This window comes from Oscarella lobularis, chromosome 7 (genome assembly GCF_947507565.1).
Source record: "Oscarella lobularis chromosome 7, ooOscLobu1.1, whole genome shotgun sequence".
Classification (NCBI taxonomy): domain Eukaryota; kingdom Metazoa; phylum Porifera; class Homoscleromorpha; order Homosclerophorida; family Oscarellidae; genus Oscarella; species Oscarella lobularis.
In genome coordinates this window covers 2,869,717-2,886,030 of record NC_089181.1, presented here as the reverse complement: position 1 = coordinate 2,886,030, position 16,314 = coordinate 2,869,717, and the positions used below count along the sequence as shown (strand labels likewise).

The window sequence follows — 16,314 nt, the reverse complement described above, 5'->3', positions numbered from 1 at the left end:
AAGTGATCATTAATTCTTTTTAATAAGAGAGACAGCCGGAACAAGCAGAATATCTATCCTTTCCTTCCACATATTAGTATTGTTGATAAGATGGTGCAACGTTGCTGTAAGCCGGCCCCAATTCTGCAGCCACATTGATTGGCTGTTTGATAAAAGGCGGTTGAGCCGAGCCAAGATCCCGATGGTACTTAGCAAGACACGAACGCAATTCCTCCTAATAAACAGTAATAAAAGATTTTCAAAAAAACCTATCCGTTGTATGGTACCAATGAGATGTCTTCCTCCGGATGAACAATCCGACTTGTCGCACTTCCGGATATAGTTTTGCCGGTCGGCGGCACGCCACCAGACGCAATCGGCGCCGCTTGAGCCACGGTGCCGGCTGAAGCCTCAAGCGGATTAAAAGACATGAGCGGAGGAGGTCTCGTCGTCTCCGTGACCTGAGCACAAAACTATAAAATCAAAATGTATTATATCTCCGACGTTACTTGAGCGCTCGGAAATAGAGGCTTGGGAATATCCGGCAAAGCGGGACCAGCTGGTGCTGCCAAGACCGACGCGCTGCTGTTAGCAGTCGGCATCATAGAAAGACTAAAAAATGAGAAAATAAATACGATTATTAAAATCTGAGCATCGTTCTACTTTGGCATGAGAGGAGGAGCGCCAGCGAGTGGCGGCACTAGAAAAAAGAAAAGTAGAACGCGTTAGTCTTTTAGAGAGTGTATGCACGAGCTCTCTCTCTCTCTTTACTGCCTGGTGCCATCATTGGGCCCCCAGAGGGCGAAGTAAGCTGAGGCGGCGGAATTCCAAACGAAGGTGGCGAATTGAAAGAAGGCGGACCTCCGAGTCCAGGAACGATCGGAGGAACGATAAAGGACGCCGGATCAAACGCCGGTCTTTTAGGCGCACTGGCCCCATCCTCGCGATAGTTCTCTACAAAAAAAACAAAAAATATTAGGGTATGCATAATTTTTCAATTAATTATTTTCGGGAGACTTTTTTCCCTATAAGCTCTCATGTCCTCTTCGGGAATTCCTTCCATGCCGACGATCTCCAATTCTAGGTTATTTCGATTCGGTAGGCAGTTCGGTATTGCCGTGATGTTCTCTTTGTGAACTTGCATGGCGTGGAGAACGAGTCCCGGTGCCGTGTACATCTTCTTGTGGCACACGTGGCACTTGAAGTGTTTTGCCTTCTGGTGCTGAACGAGAACTTTGTCGTCTTCGAAGTCGCGTTCGCAGTACCTGTCGTATCGAGCGCGAGTCAAGGGGAAACGTAACGTTCGATCTTCGGGGATGCCGTCCCCCCCCTAAGGGGGACCCTCCCGCACAATCTATCTACAGTTTCGCAAGGATACCAGCACCACGGCTTCATAGGCTTCTTCTTTTTTCGGCCCATTGCTGTGCTATCGCTCGGCGGACCTCACGAGAGAACACAAACTCGTTCTGTAGACTAGCGCGCGCTCTGGCACCTACTATGGAAGCGCGCATTACGTTTCGAACGGTAATCGGTCGATTTTCGACGCTAGTGCTAATCGTGGCGTACTAGGAAACCGTAAAAGAGCTTCTCAATTTATTCTTTAAAGACAAAAAGACCAAAGGTACAGATCTAGTGCCGCTCGTAGGCGTCGATTGCCAGCGAAATCGTTTCTCTAGTCGGAACGACCGCTCTTGAATTGGCAAGCGAGCTTCTTCGCATTTTTGTCGTTGGTGAGCGTGCGAAACAGAGCCAAAAGAGGCATTTCTCATCGTTGGTTTTTTGCAGAGGCAGCGGCTCGATCGGTGGAAATTGCCAAGGTTTTCAAGAAAATTCTATAAAATTTGCTTAGGAACGCTTATCTCTAGGCCGACTCATCGAGTGCGGTCAAAGTGGAGCATCTGCAGAAAGTGCTGCCTCAATTGGTCAGTCGATATTTCTTTTTGAATTGGCGTCAGGAAACTATTTCCTTTCTCTTAGCTATTAGACTTCTAAATTCCTCAGTCAATGATTTTGAACGCTATTTAGATGACTAGTCTATTGCTAATTTGACTTGCGACTTGTAGCAGTCTCTTAGTGCATGCATGCTCAATCGCAGGACAGCAGCACCAATCAGCAGCAAACGTGTACATTTTGAACTAAATAAAGTCTGTTCTCACATGTATGATCCAACATCGCTTTCTTCGTCTGCAAACGAAAGAACGTGTCGACTATAGGCACATGTCAACGATCAATCGATCGTGCGACGTACCGACACTGATGTACGTTACTTTTCCCGACAATGCCTGCCTCCTTTCCCATAGAGCGTGCTCTTGTTTCTCCATGCGACGACGAAGTTTCGCATCCTGTATGCAGGAAAAGTCGTTGAAACCTATCTCAGCAGTTCGGTCGCAACTCACCTCCCTTGCGTTGCGTGTAAGAATATTTTGATTCATCTTTTTGAGCTCTTCGAGTTCGTCGATAACTGTCGTGTCCTCCTCGTCGTTCAATGACATGGCCTTACTGAGAGGAAAGAAGTCGATTTCGTTCTTCTCCAGCTGTCGTGCAAAAACGAGTGACTGATAGAAGCAAATTCTCCTTTGTCTTACTTTTTGCGCTACGTAGCGTTCGATTGACGTATAGTCGTTGGGCAATTTTTCACTCAAGTGAATGAAAAAGAAAAAGTAGGCCCACATGTTGTGCTCTTTCTTTACGTGATATTCGAATCCCTGCGCCACGAGAAAAGATCTTCCACACGAAGAAGAGATTTATTTTACAGCGGCGGAGGCTTCACCTTGCCTTTCTTCTCAAATTCAAAACTTGGATTGCCGCAAATGAAACACACGCTATTCATATCGTTTTGAGCTTTCCACTGAAATGGAAATCGCATGAATGCATGCGCAAGCTACTCTTCTCCTATATATAGCTTACCTTGTCATCTCGCAACTCGGAAAACGAATCGACGATAATGCCGAATACGATGTTGAGAGATATGATGGTAATGATAATAAAGAAGGAAACGTCGAAGATGGTTCTTATTGCCGGCTCGTAGAAACTGTACGCCTTGGCCGGTAACGCTTCGCCGAGTCCGCCACCGGTCAACAATCCAACCTTGATGCTCGTAACGAAACATTGGGCGAGGTTTTCGCAATAGAGCCCCGTAGAGGGGTCAAACGACTGACGCAAAAAAGTGAACGCAACGACGGAGTAGATGTAAATGATGATGACCATCATCGCTCCCACCCATAGCAGAGATACTCCTATAAACAGAAACTCCTTTATTAATAATCAATCGTTGCCCTTTTCTTACACTCACCGTTTCTCGTTACCGATTGAAGAACTCGAGTTAGAATGTCGTTATTGACAAAGACAATGAATAGGTGGAAGCAGTAGAAAGCGCCATGAAAGCGCAAAGAAAGGGCAGACGTAAGGACGAACACCTTAATTAATAAAGTAAATGAAGAAAAGGAATCGACGAGAATATCTAAGCTAACCACATAGAATAGACTTTGCACGCCCAAAACGTTAATCGACGAGTGATTGTTAATCGACGAGTGACTGCGTGTCCGAGGGTTCGATCTCCTGAAAACGTTCAATACATTGCAACTGCGTCTTGCAAGCTTCCTTCAGATCTTACAATATGGGATAGAAGAAGGAGGGCAGAACAAAGTTGTGAGCGTTTGCTACGTAGAATGTGACAACCAGGCAGACACTGAAGATCAAGTGCAATAAGCCAACAACGTACAAGACGGGATGAAAGTACGGCTCCACTATAGGATTGATTCTGCAAGAAAAGGTACTTAGTCTTTTGCATTTATTTTCATGACGTACTCAAAGAGATTTGGAGGAGCCTTCCACGCGACAACTACAAAGATGTTTAGTACGACGGTGAGCAGTAGAACCATCCAAAACCAAACGGAACTGCAATTAGAAACTGAAGAAAAAAAACAGCGAGAAAAATAATGGAGCGGTCATCACCTTCCCTGCACTAGTAGCGAAAGCAGAACGTTATTTTGTATGCGTTTCTAAAAAGCACGAGATGCCTTGTTGGATAAGAATAGGTTAATGCCTCGCTTGTCTCGCTTGTCATACCTGATGATGGATGTCCCTTTGAATGTCATTTGACCATTCTAAGAAATCTCGCAGTTTGCTAGTGGGGCTTTCTCTGGAAACCTTCCACTTCAGCCTTTCCTTCACTTCTTCTCGTAGCGCTTTCTATACAGTGTCCATATAATATATAGAGAGCACTGGACACCGCGCTTCCTCGCCTGATCCTTAACGTGAAAGAAGACTTTCTGCAGTTCGTCGCCCTCGACAATTTCAACAGACATCGTGCTCTCGGCGAGCTCCTCTTCAATCTCTTCTTCGGCTTTCGAAGGGTAGTGAAGTTTCCCTAATTACATGCGTAAGAGATGGTGCATTTGATTCAAAGCATTCTAACTCACACTTCTTTCCGCAAAGAAAAGAGCCGAGCTCTCTGAAACGCATCAAGACGTGTTCAATCGCAAAAGCCAGTCGAACGGCTTCTTCTTTTTTTTCTTCTTCTTCGTGACGCTAAAAAGTTGTTTCAGTGAGCGCTGCGTATATGTATGTACACGCTTCCGTACCTTGTCAGATTTGCCTTGATCTTGAAGGCTCACGATGTTTTCGTACAGCGTTCCAATGTGAATCGTATCGAGGATTCCTCTGGCCAACTCTTTGGTCTCGTCGTTGTTCTTTTCCACCATTGTCGCGAGAAGATTTATCGCCGCACGCTTTAGTTTGTACACTTGAACAACGTCGGTGAAAGAAGCCTCGTCCAATCGCATGACGTCGTTGATCATATAGATGATCTGATGATCAAATAGCGTCGCCTGATTGGTAGGATTTCCCTGAAAACAACCTTCTCGATCCGCCCTCAAATTTACCGCATGCAACGTACGCTGGCAAATTCAATCAGCGTATTAAATAGCTGAATTAGAAGAGGAATGCTGTCCTTGTCCACAGCATTGTAGAAAAGGTGAAGATAACTGCACACTTCCGATACAAGATTCAACGACTTGATGTTATCCGGTTGCTCTCGAAGATAATCCTATACCCAACGATCGCTATCTTGAGATGAATGAAATATTTACTTACTTGCAAAGTCACGTTTTGCCCGTCGCACATGTAGCCCAAAATTCTTAGAACAATTTCGATGTAGCTGTCGTCTCGGAAGCGAAGTTGATTCACCGAAGCCGCTTCATCTATCGCTGTTTCGTCTAACGCAGTTTCGACCTTCTACATTCATGGTCAATACAGGAGTTATAGGTACGATGTAGCGCTACCACCACTTTGTTCATCTGCTGCATTTCCACGTCATTTGAAGCGTCTTCAGCAGTTGCCAGACCCATCTGCAAAAAGATGCTCTATTCGTATTTGGCATGAGGTACAACGCTTGATTGCCTCTTCGTCCTTAGTCATCAGCGAAGTGCTTATTAGCGAAGTTCTTTCATAAAATATTCTAGCCTAAACCAGTAACGCAATGAGTCTGTCAGCAGGCTCTCTTACACTAGCAGTATACGTACCATTTTGATCAAATTTTTAAGTTTGGCTTTTTGCTGCGAGAGAAGAGTTCTCCTACAATGAAACAAATTGTCGGAATACGCGTAGAGCTCGCTTTACTTTCTTACTGACCTTTCTCTGATGACGACGGCGGAGCGTTGTAGACGTCCAAGGACATCAATGACAAATCTGTCTTTTCTCATACTAAAGAAATGCTTTTCAAAGCTCTCTTGAACAGAACGATTGCCGGAATAGACAAGCGCCGACAGCAGAGCTAACGTCTCGCGAACAATATTGTCATTGGAATGAGACAAAAGAGGAATAATCTAAATGTAGACACTAAATATTGAGAAATATTGAAGTGATGGCATCCTACTTTCAGTGCAACGCCGTGTACGTTTAAAGCTGTTTGTACATCCTCCACTGCCTTCATGGCCAATTTGTGAGCTCTTGGTACTTCGACGCCTTCTTTGAGTTCGGGAATCCGAACGATTTGATTGTGGATGATGGCGCGTAGAACTTGAAGCGTACGAATGCAGAGCTGTTCCAAACAAATTCGCTCCGCTTCGCTCATTTCTCCTAAGTCAACGCTACTGTAGTAAAAGCTGCCTCAAAGAGAAGAAAATCCCGTGAAGCAAATAGTTTCTGTAGTATTTAGACTAACCAGAGCGATTCGACTAATCTTCCACACACAGGATCAATTTTCCCATTTGCACTATACATCGTACATGCACCGTTATATAGAGCATGCCCTGGCCGCAATTTTCATACAAGAAGACTGCCACGTGGTCTTGGAATTCTTTTCCTAGGGGCAACGGCTCGTCCTTGTCTTCGCTTTCACAATATGCTAGAAGAGAAAATCAAACAAAGGCTCGTCTACATGCAGTATTTTATACGTTTGCTCATTGCAACGCCAATCTGATCTTCGGTAGTGTTTCGTTTCTGATAGGCTCGTTTGAAATTGGTAGCAAAATTGTTCAGTTCGAAATTGAGCATTTCTTCCGTATAATGCTCTCTCTCGTATTTCTGCGCCGTGTGCAGATGTAAGCGTCATGTCGCCTCCTCGTATTTTAGTCTTACCTTCAACGCAGAGCTCTTCAGGTCAACTGCTTCGCCTTCACAAACGGACATCTTGAATTCAGAGATTTTCTGCAGCATAGAAATCAATTTTAACTTTGAGATGCCCTTCAGGCTACAGCGAAACTCACGTCCGCAAGTGTGACGCGTTGGCTCGTGTCGACGTTCAACTGAGTCAAGATTACTGTAGTCGTGCGTCGCAGCAGTCGATATTGAGCTTCGTGGGCAAGGAAGCCTGTAATTTTCAGTGAAATATTGATCAGCGTATCTGCCAGAAAGTGCGAAATGTCAATTTCGCGCTGCCGTCCCGGTTGAAAAACGCGCTGCCGTCCTGGTTCAAAATCGCGCTGCCGTCTCGGTTCAAGCTTTTCCGGTTCAAAATAACTCGTATAGAAAACCTAAAAAGAAGAAATAAAAGTAGTTCACAGCACAACTCACGAGTCATGCAGCATGCCTGAAGCAGAGGAAGAACTCCGTCAAAAAAGTACAGCAGGAAGCCTTCGTCCAAAAGTCGAGCGGCTGAGCTCGCTTGGCGTTTCCTATTCAATTAACAACACTAAACGATTGACTTCTTAAATGAAATACTAGGTATGATCCCTACATCATCGGCCTGTGTTGTATATAAGTTCTTTGGCGACCAGCTGGGTAGGTTCTCACGCTTCCCATGAATCGAAGACTACTCCGTAAGGCTTGAACTTTTGACTTGTTCTCGGAGATGGACAGGAGATCAGCGTTGATTTCGCTGAGGGAATTTCCGACCTGTTCTAGAAACGTCCAGATTTTTCTATGTATAAGAGAGAAGTTGAAAATTTGCCTTTATATTTTTAATTAACTAACGCACTCGTCGTGGTCCAAATCAGCCGCGCCGCTCTCCACTTTGCTGCTTCCCGTGTTGAGATAGACCCATACCAGAAATCGAATGTAGGGTCGCTTGCACGCAACAATGATGTTGGGATTGAGGAGTACCTAAATGAAAACGCGTTTTAGGCTAATTTGTGGTCCATTGTCACTCACGTCAAATAATTCGGAGATGCTGAAAATGTTTTGGCACGTAGACTCAATGAAACGATTTTCACCCTTAAATTAAGCAGAGGTCATTGTATGTGCATGGCTTCGATTAATATAATATTACTTCGGCACACGTCGCCAGAAGGTCAACGAGTCGGAGAAGATAGTTCAATTTTGGACAGAAAGGATCGCCGCGTTCCAGCAGAGACATTCTGGAGCCTGCTTTTACGCGATCGAGAATTCCGCAAACATTCACAGTTCGCTGATTAATAGCTTTAATGACAAAGCCCTGATTTCTTTTCAGCGGCAAATCCAATTCCCTAATCTGAAAAGAAAACAAATCCGTGCAACAGTTTCTTTTTTATTTTTATTTTTACAAAATGCTCTACAGTACCTTGACGACGGCTTTAAGAAGATCCAACAATTCGCTAGCATTCTCCTTATGAACAGCCAAAAGTTGAACAATGTTCTGAACCTATACGAATGAATAATGCATTTAAAATACCAATTAGTTATTCAACGTTTTCCAACCTGGTAGCTTCGAATGCCCATGCACATCTCTTCATTTCCAAATACTTCGATGAGAGCGTTCGCCATTTCGGACTCGGCGCCACGAATCGTCAGCAACTGATCAAGTCTCTGATAAAGTCTTTGCTGAACGACGGGATTGCCGTGCGCAAGAGCCTGAAGCAGTCTGAAACTTTTGCGAAATATTAACTGCAGTCCTTGGTATTCCTCTCGTTCAACGTCGATCTCGTCTTCGATTATGTCAAAAATGTCCCCAAGTATTCCTACATTGAACTGCTCTCTTAAATTTCTTCAACTATGGCAAACGGCTCACCGAAATTGTAGAGAATTGTCTGATTTATCCTGTGCGCGTCGCAGAATTCGACTTCGTTCTCGTGCTCGTCCTGAATCCAGCACTTGCTGCGAAGATCGCGCGACGTATATAGCCTTGCACGTGCTATCTGATCGCTTCTCTTACCGTCTGTACGTGTCGAGTATTTCTCCCATTTCAATTTCCTGCTCTGGCGTCATTTTCGCCGCAGCCAGTCGTCTCAAAACGCCTATCGTCTTCTCGACGTATTCAAACATTTCTATTGACTTGGGATGAACGATAATCTGAAACAGGATATCTAACTATCTTTTATATCGTATGTAAGACGTAGAAAGGACCTGGGCTTGAATAGTTTGATCGAACAGTGTGCTAGTGGCTGAGAAGTACTGATTCATCAGATGCATCGAAGAGATGACGATCTTTCCGTAATGGTAGAACGACAAGTCTTTAAGAATTGCAATCAACTCCGATTGCTCATTTTCGGAGAAAAAGCCGTCGTCTAAAATAGCTTCGAGCTGAGTGCGAGCAAAAGTAGCAAGACTAGAGAAGAGTCTCGGAAGTAGCATACATAAATTAAATAAATTTTTACTGCTTATTAGCCAAAACGTTGCAGTCCTTTTCGGGCTTCATAAGAGCCAAGTACTCGTTCTAAGAAGCAGAATGTATGAGCGAGTGCGCGCGAAGACAAAACTGCTTACCCCTGCAAATGAGTGAAAGAATATTGTTGACAAGCGAAACAGTGAAAGGCGAGACGTCTGAGAGCGCGATGAAGACATTCCGCGAAGCGGAACCGGATTTTTATCCGACGACGAAACGCGACGAAACTCGTATAGAAAACGCTGAAAGAAAATAAAAAAAAGAAAGCAAAAAACCTCTTTGACTCGATTACTTCAAGTCGAATGTTGAATCGGAAATTAAAAAGCAGATCAAGGACTCGCATGGCCCTATATATAATAAATACGTGGCTCAGTGCTAAGCGCTTGACTGCAAGTCTTACATGTGCTTCGCATTCACGACCTCTCTGTTGCTCTCACACTGCATATAACGCGTTTTTTGGACGTGATCGTCCAGGCCTTCGCCTTGTGCTGTGCATGAGATAGATAACGATATACCTGACAGAAAAAAAAACCAAAAGAGGAAAACAAACCGTTTCGGAAAGGGAAGTCGTCACGACCGTCCATGACAGTGAGCATTGGTCGAAGCAGCCCTTTGATGTCAGTCATGTTGGAGTAGTATCCGTAACTAACGAGGTAATGCAAGAGTCGCAGAACTTCTGTCGTCAATTGATTGTGACCCTTGTGAAAGGCCTGCCTCGGCTGAAAGAAAGAATGAGACAGGATGACTCTGACTTGAAGGTGAACCAACCTTATTTTCGTTGAAAAATATTCGAATCCAGTTGCGAAGCTGAGGAAAATATTCCATTCGCGCTCCGGTGATTGCCTAAGAAAGTTCGGGATTTTAGAAAATTTGGCGTTGCTTCTGTTTTCCGTTTACCTGTTCGGGATTGGCAGACGATAAGGAATAAGGCCTCTCCTCGACGTTTTTGAAAACCTTTCACAACAAGATAACTAACTAAAAATCACGAATTTAAAAGATTACGTAAGAAAGAGACGGTTTTTCCAAAACGGATCGGTTGTCGCCGACGTCGATGAACAATCCTATGATTTCAAAGCTAATTCCAGCTGCAACGCGCGTCACTTGGACTTGCCGACAATTGCATTGCAGAATTTCGCTCGAAGACGAGCGGGAAGTTCTTTAGATCGGAGACAAAGGAACGCTTCTTTCCACGTCAAATACTTCTAAAACAAGAGATCTCTACTCAGTAAGCGAGTGAGACAAATTATGTGTGAAGCACTTTCGTCAAGACTTCGATTGCGTAGTTGTTTCTTCCCTGCAGAAACAATGCACGTGCATACTGAATACCAAGACCAAATCGTACGTAGCAAAGTTGATTGAACAACTCCAATTGCCTTTCCAAGAAAAGATATCGTTCACTGGGATTCTGATCCTACATAGCGTATGAGGAAGAGCTTCGTAGTATGATTTCTTTGCGACCTGTGCTTTGGCTAAGTCGGCCAAGGAAATCCAAGTGGCTCCGCCGTCTTCGGAAACGTAGACCATTTGTGGGTCTCTAGGTGGGTTCAGGTCATCACCACACTTGGTCAGATACATGATGGCCTGTGTGGAAATCCGATCGAGTGAGCGGCATTTAGGACTTTATCTGATACTTACCCGATCTTCCTGAAGAAGCTTCTTCGTCACGTAAACTAGAGTAAATCGTCGTGCAGAGAGGATGAAAGGAATGAACCACGTCTCACTTTGATTTGACGGTATAGCAACTCCATCGCAAACACAAAGCAATCCAAGAAGGAGAAGGAAGCGGTGTTCCTATATACATGTTCTAAGCAACAGGCATGCACTATTAGTTTCTCTATATGTCGCACCCGTTTCTCTGTCATGAAGTCCACGAAATGATCAATCTCCGGCTCTGACACGCGATCGACGATTTTTCTACATTGGCGCTAGTTCACGCTCACGTGAAAGCGAATTTGATTCAACTAACCTGTTGTCGCGCATCAACTCCATCACCACTGTCTCGGCATCTAATCCCTTCCCGATCTAAAGCAAGGCCAAACGTGCCAAAAGATGGGAGGCAGCAGTCGAGGAAACCTAACCTGGCCTTGAAAAAATGGAATGTGCTTGGCAACGTAGAGTTCGTTTTTGCGACTGTTTCCAATTATGTACTTTTCCAAAACGTAATAGGCGCCTCGGCAGACCAGAACGTAATTCTGATGACTGAACGAGTTCATGAAAACTTCATTTCTAGCTCACGTGCTCACTGACTTACTCTTCTTCCATACGAGGAAGCTTGAGAATCTCAATCATAAAATCAACAATCTAAAAGATTCACGTAAAAACACAAGCGAACGAGCAAATTCCTTACTCGAAAATTTCTGAGCAATTTCTGTCGATCTTTCACGGGCTCTCCTTCCTGAATTTGGAAGTCTCCAAGTTGGCATAATGCCTGCAGCAAAGTATAAGTTTCAAAAATTGCGTACAGTAGGCCTAAACCGAATAAAATCTTGTCGCCGCTCTTCGGCTAAGCCGACGCCTCTCTTTTCTCTATATTCAAAGTTTGACCCCCAGTCAAACGCGTGCACACTGATAGATACAGACTCACGTCTTTGATGTACTGCCAAATGACGGGAATCATTCCCGCCGTGAAATTCAAAATGTCGACGTGCTCTTTCTTGACTCCTTGAATTGCGAAGGCGTCGTTGTAGTTCATGACGTCAGAGGAACCAACCTGAGAACAAAGAGAAAACTAATCTTAGAGGAATCAAGGTAAAAGTCCAACTTGTTTCAATTTTGCGCCGTCCCACTCCAGCTTTTGAACGCCTGTCTCATATTGAACCGTCGTCTTGTGTCTTTGCCTTTCGTAGCGGTCTAGTGGGGAAACGAGAGTAAATCTGAATATCCAGTGTGAAAATCACTGAACGCATAATGCAAAATTAGTATGCGCTCGCTCTTTCAAGAGAACAAACGGTTAATTAACTTTACAAAAACCTGGAAGTGAGTGCAGCCACTGGCGAGAGAGAACGTGTTCTATTCGGCAGTACGAGTCAAAGCAAACAACATCCGTTTCCTACATCCCAGAACGAATTAACTCTATACGTAAAAGAATCGTCGAGCTTTTTGCCTGAATGACAGGAAAAAGACGAAAGACGGTTGACGGTCCAGGCTTGTCGGTCAGATCGAGCTGCGCAAAACTCACCATTAAATCATCTCCCCTTTGTCGTTCTTTTTTACCGTGTATCTGGTACTGGTACAAGTATCAGAGATGGGGCAGACAGCGGGGTCCGATGGGACCGATAGTAAGGATTTGTCAGCTATCGTGAAGCAAAGATATTTGCTAGTGCACACGTGCCGAAAGCGACATCTCTGCTCCCACTTGATTATTTCACCTGCAAACAAACATTCTCTCTATCTGGATCAATTATTTAGAAAAGAACTTGCCAGTCATTGGCGATTTTTCTAGTTCTATTTGCCAGTAGGTTATAGCGCTCGTAGATGGACACAAGGTCTTCATGCGATCTTGATCAACGGGACGAAGTCTCAAATGAACTAGAACGCACGCAAAATGATAGTCTGACAAAGGGGTCAAATGCGTGCTTACGCACCATTTTCGGTGAGCTCTGGTTCAACGAAAGAACCCTCAGCGACTAGGTAACCTTCCACCTCTTGATGAAACAGTCTGATAATACTGCCAGCCTGATCAATAAGCGTTGAAGTTACACTTTGACTCTACTGTAATAGAGTCTTAGTCTATAGACTTACTCTGACAGCATTGAAAGGACAATGCTTCTCAGGAGAATAGTGCCGTAAAATCGTCAATGCTGATTGATTTGCTGACAGGTTCAACTCTTTGCTGTTTGTCACAAACGAGAAAAACGTCTTTAGTCTCTCGAATTCAATAGATAAGACTGTTGAATGTTTTACACCTTCCTTCTTCCGTTGACGTCAGACGGTCAGGAGTCTCTTCGGCTCCAAATGACAACAGGCTGCAATGAAGAAAGTGTCCCTCGGTCTTGACACTTTCCAGCTGAATTTGATCGCCGACCATCACCTTTTAAAGCGCAAACATTTCCTCCCGGAAAAATTCTATCTCTCGTCCCTCTTTTCTTATATATACCTTGTCACCAATAAATCTGACTTTGTACCGAGGTAGCACTTTAAAGCGAGAGTTTTTTCTTCCATACGAGCTGATCTTGATCTAGATGCAAAGACTGTAGAGAAACAATAGGATCAATTCAATTTCACGCCAACCTGCATGTTGTTTGGTTCGAGCTGTGACGTTGTCGCGGTGCTGGCAGAAAGGTATTGATTGGTGTACAAGTGCAACAACTGCAATAGGCCGCGTTCTGTGCATAACAAGAAACTGCCAAGTGAGCCATTGGTTTACCTCAACAACTTGTCCGTATTCCAAGTAGCGCCCTCTCTGTCGATTCTGCTCTTGCTGATTCTCTTCCTGTTCAGCATGATATCGTTTCTACGATTAATTAAACAAGCCGGGGTGCCTAATGTCTTCAATTTCAAATTTTGCTTACTGCCGCCTGAGCGAGGTCTTGGGTCAGTTGATCGCTCGATGAGAAACTACGCGTGCCATTGCATTATAGACACAGACGTTAGTCTGAGCAAGCATACCCAATATTTTCTTTTTCTTTCACTTTTAGTAGGTGCTTCTGCGCTCGGAACTTGCTCGGATAGAGAACTTGAAACGTGAACACTAAGAAGGAAAAAAAGACAGCGACGAGTGCACTTGCGCAAAGAGAGAAACGTTGTCGCCCTTAGCGTGTCAAAACTGCCAATCTTCGTCGCCTCCCCTAGGGACCCACCCTTTACAGGAATTCTCTACTCATTTTACCGTGGACGTTCCTCAGGCCTGCATCCATTTCTTGCACGTGCCCGGGATTTTTCAGATCGCGCTCTTGTTGTACGCTCACGGCAACGCAGGAGTGAAACGAACTATGTATGATGCAGTGATCTCGCGCCGTCTCTCCATCATATCTCTTAATTCGTACCTGGTCACTTGCGTGTACACGAAACCGGGACCGTCGTCGCAGTAGAGACTGATTGCGTCTCCATAGCGAACGGGAACGATTTCAGAGTCAGACGCAATTGCCATTGATGCTCTCTCACTCTATCCTCAGGTATTGGCGCGTCACTAACACGTGGAGTGCGGACGTCACGTGGGTATAATGGGTATAATTTTATACTCTACGCACGCTGGCAGATTAACTTAAAAATAGGTCGGTTTTCTAACAGATCGTGGCGCCAAGAATAGAGCTACTTAAGGGCGGGATGGGAGGGGGAGGAAGAGGATGGGCCAAACTGATCCAGTTAGATAGAGCTGCAACGTCGTCCAATGCAAATGACGGGATCTACGAACAGTTTACTTTGTGTACTTTGCTCAATGGAGTTACCAACATCTGCCGTGAACGCATCGACGGCGTCTTACAACGAAACCTTTGCGGCGAGTGCGGCCGACGGCCCTAACTATCTAAAACTTCTTCTCGTCATTCCCGGTGCCGTGCTCGTCTTTGTGTGCAGTCTCGTCTGCTACGCCATTTTTCGCGTCAAAACACTTCGAACGAATCCAAGCAATGTCCTTTTCGCTAACTCGGCTCTTGCCGATCTACTGCGCGGCGTAATGTGCTTCGTCAACATTTGGTTCTACTACCGCTACCCGACGTACAACTCGCTCAATCGCAATCTATGCGTTGCCTATCTGTGCGCTCACGTCTTCCAAACGACGTGGTCCGCCTGGGCCATGACGGCGCTCGTCTACGATCGTTACGACGCTATGACGCGACCGTTTGAGAAACGAATCACGGGACGTCAAGTAACGATCGTCTCGGTCGTTATCGTCGTCTTCGCCGCCGTTCTGGCGGCGATTCCCTTTACGGGATGGAGTGCGTACGCGCTCACGCCGCGCCCTCCTCAGAAGGCGACCGGCGTCTGCTCGTTTGGGGCCCCTGAAGAAAATCTCGGCGACGCCGTCTTTTTGCCCGTTTACGATTTTTTCTCTTTTGCACTGCCGTTCGTCTGCGTATGCGTTTTCTACAGCAAGATCGTCGCGCTCGCCGCGCGTCTCGCGAAACAACGACGCGAGCGACGACGCATCGCCGGGAGTTTCGATAGCGTCGCCGTCGCCGTCGCCAGCGGCGAGAGGGAAAAAAAGGAGACGGAGTGGGATCGCGCGCGAGCGAGCGTACGATCGCGCGCTTTCAAAGTCGTCACGGGCATTGTCGTGACGAATCTGCTTCTCACGCTACCGTGGATCGTTTTTAACGAATGGAAAAAATTTGCAAAGGTCAAGCCGTATCTAAAAGAAGTCGTCATCGCGACGCACGTCACGCTAGCCCTGTACAACGCCAACTTCGTCTTCAACGCCCTTCTCTACGCTTACTGGTTCTGGCACGTTCTCACGAGTAGCGTTTCACCGAATAGCCTTCTTCTTCTACGACTCGCGAAAAAAATTCACTCTCGAAAGAATACTGCTACTTTTAGGTGAGAAATTTTTAAATTAATTAAGCCTTCCGTAATAGAGCTTCACGTCGTGATCTTTCGAATAGGCAACCTCGACTGAGGCAAAGCGATTCTCAAATGAGCTTATGAATCGAACGTCGCGCTCGTAGCGTATTTTGCAGCTTAGATAAACTTTCGTAGATGCACTGCTTAGGCGTGTTAGTGTGAGGAGGAGAGAATCGAACACCGATTCGTCATAGATTACGTCTGCTCCAAGTATGACGTCCCAGTCGTTCCCGTGTTTCGATGCAAACGCATCCAAATTTTGACCCCAATCTAATTCGCTCACCGTAATGGGCTCAGTGAGATGAGAGTGATTGAGATCGACGTTTTTCTGCAGCAGGTCGAGAGCCTGAGCGCGATCCGTCAAGGTCACGTGGCCACCTATAAAATCCGGCTTGTTAGTAGACAGCTACTAATTAAATTTTACCTAGAGCCGAGGCCACTATTCCCGCCAAACCCGTTCCCGATCCAAGTTCTAAAATTCGTTTTCCCTTTACGTCAATTACACCCGATTCCATCCATTCTGACATCGCCACCGACTTGGTACGAAATCAGTACGTAAATACGTTTAATTTAGTTCGACTTACCGCATTCCAAACTACGGCTGCCACGCCCAGTTCGTTCCAACTCTGCTTCAACGCGAATTGCTTCTCAGCGAAGTAAAACTGCCGCTCGGGAAGATGAAGAGGCCACATAGTAGCCGGACAATACGGCACTAATGCCTGGCAAAGCGCACGGGTCGTCATCGAAGCGAGAACGAGAGCGAACAGCATTGATCGAGCGGCTAGCGTGCGTACGGCCACGTCACTGGGGTTTTCAAC

The 16,314-nt window shown here is 45.4% G+C and overlaps 5 protein-coding genes across 9 annotated transcripts; 2 read left to right on the top strand and 3 right to left on the bottom strand.

The window, feature by feature from the left end:
• Nucleotides 1–3: 3 nt before the first annotated feature.
• LOC136189227 (BUB3-interacting and GLEBS motif-containing protein ZNF207-like) lies at nt 4–1,466 on the bottom strand. The gene is made up of 7 exons (XM_065977131.1): nt 1,358–1,466; nt 997–1,244; nt 751–933; nt 643–679; nt 489–591; nt 267–440; nt 4–214 (listed from the first exon to the last, which is right to left on the bottom strand). Exons 1-7 carry the CDS (start codon nt 1,396–1,398, stop codon nt 74–76), a joined length of 927 nt encoding a protein of 308 aa, XP_065833203.1. The 5' UTR covers nt 1,399–1,466; the 3' UTR covers nt 4–73.
• Nucleotides 1,466–2,138, top strand: LOC136189238 (centromere protein X-like). Its single transcript, XM_065977146.1, has 6 exons — nt 1,466–1,503; nt 1,549–1,600; nt 1,656–1,709; nt 1,765–1,796; nt 1,845–1,901; nt 1,957–2,138. The coding sequence occupies exons 1-6, from the start codon at nt 1,477–1,479 to the stop codon at nt 1,969–1,971; spliced, it is 237 nt and encodes a 78-aa protein (XP_065833218.1). The 5' UTR covers nt 1,466–1,476; the 3' UTR covers nt 1,972–2,138.
• LOC136189198 (inositol 1,4,5-trisphosphate-gated calcium channel ITPR1-like) lies at nt 1,949–15,081 on the bottom strand. Of its 5 annotated transcripts, none has more exons than XM_065977086.1 (73): nt 13,984–15,081; nt 13,827–13,927; nt 13,607–13,688; nt 13,510–13,555; nt 13,365–13,451; nt 13,229–13,306; nt 13,095–13,175; nt 12,904–13,028; nt 12,740–12,830; nt 12,583–12,673; nt 12,419–12,526; nt 12,212–12,366; nt 12,102–12,161; nt 11,969–12,047; nt 11,760–11,848; nt 11,583–11,708; nt 11,474–11,524; nt 11,346–11,426; nt 11,250–11,299; nt 11,077–11,197; nt 10,965–11,020; nt 10,846–10,912; nt 10,720–10,789; nt 10,634–10,668; nt 10,457–10,579; nt 10,341–10,409; nt 10,257–10,292; nt 10,110–10,200; nt 10,001–10,059; nt 9,896–9,952; nt 9,767–9,841; nt 9,549–9,717; nt 9,399–9,486; nt 9,291–9,345; nt 9,100–9,240; nt 8,991–9,049; nt 8,740–8,941; nt 8,549–8,685; nt 8,405–8,490; nt 8,095–8,354; nt 7,958–8,038; nt 7,688–7,888; nt 7,570–7,632; nt 7,397–7,521; nt 7,157–7,339; nt 7,010–7,094; nt 6,687–6,953; nt 6,559–6,627; nt 6,375–6,504; nt 6,250–6,325; nt 6,143–6,193; nt 5,855–6,083; nt 5,611–5,804; nt 5,502–5,553; nt 5,380–5,442; nt 5,262–5,327; nt 5,074–5,214; nt 4,877–5,026; nt 4,563–4,826; nt 4,401–4,509; nt 4,224–4,348; nt 4,048–4,170; nt 3,934–3,980; nt 3,787–3,876; nt 3,593–3,739; nt 3,450–3,537; nt 3,272–3,395; nt 2,887–3,215; nt 2,750–2,827; nt 2,565–2,684; nt 2,376–2,513; nt 2,228–2,321; nt 1,949–2,163 (listed from the first exon to the last, which is right to left on the bottom strand). In XM_065977086.1, exons 1-73 carry the CDS (start codon nt 14,085–14,087, stop codon nt 2,132–2,134), a joined length of 7,875 nt encoding a protein of 2,624 aa, XP_065833158.1. In that variant the 5' UTR covers nt 14,088–15,081; the 3' UTR covers nt 1,949–2,131. The 5 variants fall into 5 exon arrangements, with proteins under 5 accessions (XP_065833158.1, XP_065833159.1, XP_065833160.1 ...); XM_065977087.1 differs by having other exon boundaries at nt 5,265–5,327; XM_065977088.1 differs by having other exon boundaries at nt 5,268–5,327.
• LOC136189223 (opsin Rh3-like) lies at nt 14,372–15,510 on the top strand. Its single transcript, XM_065977126.1, has one exon. The coding sequence runs from the start codon at nt 14,376–14,378 to the stop codon at nt 15,474–15,476; it is 1,101 nt and encodes a 366-aa protein (XP_065833198.1). The 5' UTR covers nt 14,372–14,375; the 3' UTR covers nt 15,477–15,510.
• LOC136189230 (protein N-lysine methyltransferase METTL21A-like) lies at nt 15,221–16,305 on the bottom strand. The gene is made up of 3 exons (XM_065977135.1): nt 16,081–16,305; nt 15,921–16,032; nt 15,221–15,874 (listed from the first exon to the last, which is right to left on the bottom strand). Exons 1-3 carry the CDS (start codon nt 16,264–16,266, stop codon nt 15,489–15,491), a joined length of 684 nt encoding a protein of 227 aa, XP_065833207.1. The 5' UTR covers nt 16,267–16,305; the 3' UTR covers nt 15,221–15,488.
• Nucleotides 16,306–16,314: the final 9 nt, after the last annotated feature.